This window comes from Harpia harpyja, chromosome 1, assembly GCF_026419915.1.
Source record: "Harpia harpyja isolate bHarHar1 chromosome 1, bHarHar1 primary haplotype, whole genome shotgun sequence".
In the NCBI taxonomy this organism is placed as follows: Eukaryota; Metazoa; Chordata; class Aves; order Accipitriformes; family Accipitridae; genus Harpia; species Harpia harpyja.
The window spans coordinates 69,569,964-69,576,968 of record NC_068940.1 but is presented as its reverse complement, the minus strand read 5'-3'; the positions used below and the strand labels follow the sequence as shown (position 1 = coordinate 69,576,968).

Here is a 7,005-nt window from a genome sequence, read left to right as displayed (position 1 = left end):
TAATTAAATGAAGCTTTAATCTTAAAATCTGTCACAAGCTACAAAATCAGTTCTAATCTCTTTTATGGAGTGATGCAAATTGATAAATTTATGCCACAGTATACAAAACTCAGTTGGAGCTCACCAGCCTCGCTATTGTCTGAAAGATAAAATAAATACCAGAAGCTGTTTGCATTGGCTTTGCACAGGTACATAGTTTCCACAGAAAGAAGCAACAGGCCTACAATCAGAGATATGCAGAAACGAGAACTGTTAAGCAGTATCTATTTCAATGTATTTTAAAAAAAAACCCAAAACAAACCACCTCCCTTGAAAAACTTAATTTTTTCCTAGGGAGTGTGAAATAGTTATATTCTTCCTAAGATTATACCAGAAACTTGTATTTTGTGTAAACACCGTCGGACTATGCAAAAAAGATCATGCTCAGAAACATTGCAGCTATTTAGTGTTCTGGTAGACTGGAATAACTTTTACTTGAAATAATGAACGTGTCAAAAAAGCTGTTTTCTGACTTGTCCAGAAGGACTACAACTGAGACCAAAGTAAAAACATTCGCCACAGAGCAGAAAGAGCCTGAAAAGGGCACTGAAGGAGTGACTTATGGGTCATTGTATTGCCAGCTCCTGTTGATTTTACCCTGAGTCTTGTGATAGTTAGATCTTTCCCTATAACAACAGCTTTGGCACTCAAACAACACGATAAGGGTCTTAGCTTTCACTTAAAAATAAAAAATGACCACCACACAACAAAAAAGTAAATCTTGGTAGCAAAATGAAAACATGATACCCAAAAGCTTCAATATGAAAGAATGAATTTAAAATACTGTTTTAATACTACAATTTTAAGACAAACTTAGGATCTTCAGGGGCCCAACTCATAAATTTTGAAACCTTGGTTTCAGCAACATCAATGAGCTGACTGAAAATCTGTCAGGGAAGTGACTCTGAGAAGAAAATGGGATGCTCAAACTTACACTGTAATTATCACACAACTGAAAATATGGAAAAAGAGTAAAAAGAAAAGATGCTTAGTTAACACTATATATATATGGGGCAAATACTCATCAATTAATTACTACTTTGTGAATGCAAATTAAATTACTTTTCCACTAGAAGGAAGAGAGCAGGCATAAGATGTAATACTCATGAGTTAGTCTATTTGCTTCTTTTGGAAATGTTTCACAACAATGACCTGTTACTTGGGGGTCCCAAAAGTTTCCTTCTCAATTACACAGCTGCCAACACCAATATCACATATTTTGAATTATTCCCTTAGATCACCATATACTGGCAGAGCTCCTCCCTCCTCTATGGAGAGGAAAGACAATGCCAAGAATGAGGGTGGACGTTGAAAGCAAAGACCGAGGGCTCATGGTGCTATTCCGGCCTCAAGAGCACATTGGTGGACACTGGGATCAAACTTTTGGCTCAAAAAAAAAATCATCCACACAGGTAGAGCTCTAAAGAACTCTCTCAGAGCCCCACTTCCTGCTTCACCTGGTTAAAGGGCTAGATTTGCACATTGCAGCACATAACCTAATGCAGAAAATACCAATTTGTCGTTCAGCTGGTTGTTTGAGAGAGAGAATTCTTACAGTAGCTATGGTGACTGCCTGCCCAGCTGGGCGATGGCACTGCCGGATAGGGCAGCTCTGCTGCTGACCTTCGCACACCACCTAGCCTTTGGAGCAAGCTCCTCTTGGCTGGCTGTGCTCAGTGGTGAGGTAAATGGCATGGCAATGATCTTCCACAACACGATGGGAAGCCTGTGCTGGACTGGTGAGCTGCCAAGAATTTTGGAGAGGTGGCCTGGTATGCAAACAGATCAAAAACAGTGACAGCAAGGGGTGGGAAGGAGTGATGACAGGTTGCTTAAGCTTTTACCCTTTTGGTTAGTCCCTTCTGACCCACTTCCTCCCTGACCGCAGGTGACACTGTGACAGCTGTTTTCCAGCTTGGCACAGCTTCTGTCAGTTGTTGCCTCTGTAACTCAAAAAGTCTGACCAGTTTCAGGGCTGATGAGCCCAGCATCCACAGTTACACAGGATCCTCTGGATCCTCCCCATCTCCTCCATGCCACGGCTACTATGGAGAGACATTAAGATATTAGCATTTTAGGTTACCATGAAGCAGAATCAAAGCTATATCTGAAAGCAATCCACAAGGAACTGTGCTAGGAGAAAATCATGGCAAACATTCATTACTATGCTAAATATCTCGATAAATCCTATTTGTAAAAACATTTCAAGAAGTTTTCACTGTAACGAATACTTATCGCTACAGTTAGCCTGATCTGAATGTTAAACTGGAATAGAGGAGAGAGAGAAATGGGGCATGCAGAAACTGTTTTTCTTAGTGACAATACATAGTTGTCAGTTCACTTTCTTAACTGAAATTTTGACAGTTTATTTGAAATTAATCGGTATCTACTTCTTGGTAGATTGCCTTGGTAATCTATGTAATGATCTTTATTAAACCGATGTTCTGCAAAGGAAGTCTTTTTTTTTGACTGGTGCTGAGAATCAAAATTAAAAATCATGACGGAAGGAAGAAATGTCAAGGTATTTACATAAGGGTCCTTTAGGACATTACCATTTCCCCAATATACAGACAAATGGAACAAATGCAACAGCTGAAATTGGTGGCCTAATGACCTCAGCTCTTGGAGGTCCAGGGTCTCCGTCATGGACTTCTAGAGCAACTATTCAAGACTAATCGTGTATGCCACTGATATACAGGCACAATGAGCCAAAAGTACATGACCTTCTCAGCAAGTTTCTTTGAAATGCAAACAAGAATCTGACTGCTCAGAGAAGCTAAGCCTCTTTAGTTTAATGAAGAGCAAATTATCTTCCATTTCTTCCCATAAAATTATGGCAACAGACCGTATTGCCTGTTTTCAATATCATACAGTTTAGTGGTGTTTAACAGCGTTAGCAATTTCAGAGCTTGAATATCTGACATTGATCATAAATTGTTCCACCCTCTCTAATCTCTAGTGATTATGACTTATTCTATTAACGTTCACATGATGCTGTTTTCATCACACTGGACTCCTCTGTGCAGTCAAGGACCTAATCAAACACATAATCAGTCAATCTGCTTGTCAGATACAAACAGCAAGGAAAAGACTTCGTGTCCTACACAATTGCCTTTTTAGAAGACAAGTGAACCATTGGTTTCTAAGAACATGTAATACACAAGTAATGCATAAGGAGCCTGCATGCTGCACAAGAGCCTGTGATGCTCTGAAGAAACCTCGTGACTGAATTCCTGAAGAGGAACATTTCTGATGGGTTACTCAGATTGCCCTGACTGGTGTTTTGGAATTACACAGTATGGAAGAATTTTAGAAAAGCTGACTGCAATCACTGGAGTCAAAAGCTTCTTAGAAGTTAACAAAACACAAAAGTGGGCAGCTCTTTGCCGTTAGCATCACTGAGCTTTCATGAAGGATGAACTCCGTTGCTACAGAACTCCACTCCTCTCTGCACAGCAGAAGGAAAAGCAACAAAACAGCTCAACAGTTTTTAAACATCTCTTTCAGATTCCCAAAAGGCAACAGAAAAAGAGATACATGACATCCATCCTTGTTTTGCCTCCTTTTTTGGGGGACAGCAATTACAGTCTTGAGATCCTCAAGACACTGCAATGAGACTGAGTTGAGAGCAAGTAGGCAAATGTGGCCACATCCTTTTCTGACGAAGTCAGCCACAACAATTTACTGTTGTTATGCTGTAAAAAATCTCCAGAAAAGTAAACATAATGCATACTTCATTAAAGCTTTGATATATGCTATGTAACCAAATAATTTTAACATGCATATAAATTGCATTATACAACTTGGATCCTATTCATACTTGGTAAGAATATGCTTATCATGAAACCTTAAACACTGACAGTCGCAACTGATGTAATGAAGTAATTAATTTTGCTAAAATTACTGTTAAAAAAGCCATTACCTGTATTTTAGATGAGTGGGGAACACTACAGAGAATCACTTCAAAGCTTCTATCAGCACATGCCAAGTAAAATTCAACGGATAAACACTTTTTACAACCATGTAGGAATTCAACCACATGGAGTATAAATAATTCTCTACATAAGCCTCATAGAAGTCTTTATGACAGTACCTCATCTTTATTATAAAATGACATCTGGTCAAATTACTTCTGTAAAATCTAGGCACCTTTAGAGATGCTACACCTGGCAATTTACTTTGATGTAATTACATCAGAGTATACATTCCCTGGTGCGCCATTTGAAACTTCCTCTACTTAGTTTTATGTAGACTACTTGTGGAAAAATCCTTAAGATTTTTATGCACTAGAAATTTGAATAGGAACTTAAACAGGGTTCCTGTAAATTTGCTTTATAGCATCTATTGATAGACTGAAACGCTTTTTATGAACTAACCTGAAGAAATTCCAGTATCATTACCACAGCAGCAGCAACTCAACATATCTGGAAATCGTTGTGGCTGGTGCACAAACAGAATAAGCAATGGCCCATTATAACCACTGGTGGAGTCTTAAATATCTTTATTTAAATAGTCAAAATAAATATTCGGTAAGATTTAGCTAACCAAAGTACCACAGCTTTTTTTTTTTTTTGAAGCACAGATATCAAAGTAACATGAGTGCCACCTTCTGGTTTAGACATGAAAACACTTTGGGTTGTACATACTGCATTCAAAATTTCTAACTGAAGGGTGTAGTTTTCCTTTTTCTTTTCTTTTTTGTTTTTAAATAATTAGAATGTTCATCTTCAACATTCACAGAATGTTGTAAGAACAAAAATAGTTAAACACAAGAATCCAGTAAGACTTGCCTATCTTCAGTGCCTGGAGCAAAATATCTATATAAATGCTACACAAGTATTTTTGCCCCAGTTTAACTTCACAGACATCAAATTCTACTAAAACACATGAATGACTATATTTTAAAGTAAGTATTTAAATGCAGTGGCTTGTAATACAAGAAGTAGTCCTGGAATCAATGTACTTTGGAGCATATTCTTCCAACTCTTTTCTACCCTAAAAAATCCCTTGTTATTGAGAGAGATGTGTGCATCCCCTATCCAGGAAGTGACAGAATCTAACAAAGGAAGGCTGAGAAATTCAGCAAACGTACTACTACAAGTGGCACAAAGAACTGCAGCCCATTTTATATTTGCTGCAACAGTCAAATCACAAAGTTTTTGAGAAAATATGGGTAAATTACAATCCATTTCGAGTTCAAGTCCATTTGCATATTACTAGCTTTGCGGGGATAAAAAAAGTTTGACTCTGTTTGTTTCATTTCACACAACACCCACAAAAGTATATCACTATTATGTCAGAGTCATTTGATAACAGCTACCAAAGCTGTTTCAAAGCAACTGCAATTTAAGAAACAAATTTGCGCCAACACAGGTGTTGTCCCCAGTGCAGATATAAATACAACTGCACCTTCTTTGTGCTTACAGTAGTAAAAACAATTTACCAACAGCATTGGTTCTGGGTCTTATATTTCCCCATATTCAGTATGGGCTGGAAGTACACAAGCCCACATCCTAGGTGATACCACGCTGTGTCAAAACTGTAATTCTGTATGGCATCGTGTCCTATGGACTTCTAAATTTTGACTCCCAACATTTCAGCTCTCTATGCCATTTCACACTGCTATATGCCCACACGAAGCCTGCTTTTCTCCACAGGCTAAGAAGCCACTGCTAGATAAGTGGTGTAATTTCACAACTTCGCACAGTTCTTCTGTATATTGACTTGCTGTCAGTTAGGCTCATAATTCTCAAAACTTCTGAAATACATATGGCAACTTATATATTTTTCTAAAATGCATAACCCTTTTGAACAAAAGCCATTCATGTGTTTGATGTCTCAGCAAATTCTCATTCAAATTATGAAGGCAGCCAGTAATCGTACTTGTATCTCACAGCAGCGAGCACTTCCAGGAGGAGGACCATGTCTCTTTCCGCAGGTGCCATCCCCATACTTTCTTATTCTAAAGCAGCAACAGTTCATGAGGTATTCATCAGCACTTAATCAATTCCTTGTTTGTCAAAGGTTCTGCAATGACTTCATCACGCATGAACTGCTCCTGAAGACAACAAGTAGAGTTGATTTTCATTAATTTGGGATCTCCCTCAAAAACCACCACATAACCATTTTGTTTTCTAGCCTGGGGTATAACGGGTATGAATCTGTCTCCCGAAACGTGAAAGCCATAACATGCCTACTAGATAAGAAAAACTACTAGGCTAGCTGACAGGGCCACTAGAGTCATAGATAGATCTTAACACCAGTGAGATTGCTTTGTCTGTGTTCCACCCCACGCTCACCAAGCCGGCATGTTTTAAACCCCAAACACGGAAAGAGAAGGAGACCAGAAAAACGAGAGTTGAGGCAGGAGCCGTAGTCACAAGCAAAAGGACCGCTAGCCCACACAAGCCTACCCACGATAACCAGGGGCTTTTAAAAGCTGCCACCGCGCCCTCCTCAGGGGATGGCGAACGGGAACTCGACTTGGCCGACCCGGCGCGGGGGGAAGCAGGCCGCAACCGTGTCCGACAGCCCCTTCCCCCCCACCCACCTGGTCGTAAATGACGCGCAGGATCAGGGAGCAGCTGGGGCAGGTGGCCACGTCCTCGCCGTTCTCCAGGTCCTCCTGCAAAAGCCCCGGGAAAGCAGTCACCGATCCGCCGCCTGCCCGACCCACAGACACCCGCGGCCGGCGGAGGCGGGACCGCGGCCTAACGCTGTTCCCCCACCTCCCCGCCACCGCCGCCTCGCCCCAGCCCGCCTGCCGTTACCCGCGTGATGAGGAAGCGGTCCCCGCAGGGGCACGGGTAGCTGTAGGTCTCGGTCTCCTCGTCGTACTCGAAGTCCTCGATCTCCACCTCGTCGTGGAAGACAGACATGGCGGCGGGGGCAGAAACGGGACGAGGCGGAAAGGACGCAGAGGCGCACGCGCGGCGGCCGCGCGCGCGCACCCCCTGTCGCGTGACG

At 41.2% G+C, this 7,005-nt stretch overlaps 1 protein-coding gene across 1 annotated transcript; it reads right to left on the bottom strand.

The window, feature by feature from the left end:
• Window positions 1–2,803: 2,803 nt before the first annotated feature.
• DPH3 (diphthamide biosynthesis 3) lies at window positions 2,804–6,983 on the bottom strand. The gene is made up of 3 exons (XM_052798878.1): window positions 6,810–6,983; window positions 6,590–6,664; window positions 2,804–6,097 (listed from the first exon to the last, which is right to left on the bottom strand). The coding sequence occupies exons 1-3, from the start codon at window positions 6,915–6,917 to the stop codon at window positions 6,032–6,034; spliced, it is 249 nt and encodes an 82-aa protein (XP_052654838.1). The 5' UTR covers window positions 6,918–6,983; the 3' UTR covers window positions 2,804–6,031.
• Between the last annotated feature and the right edge of the window lie 22 nt (window positions 6,984–7,005).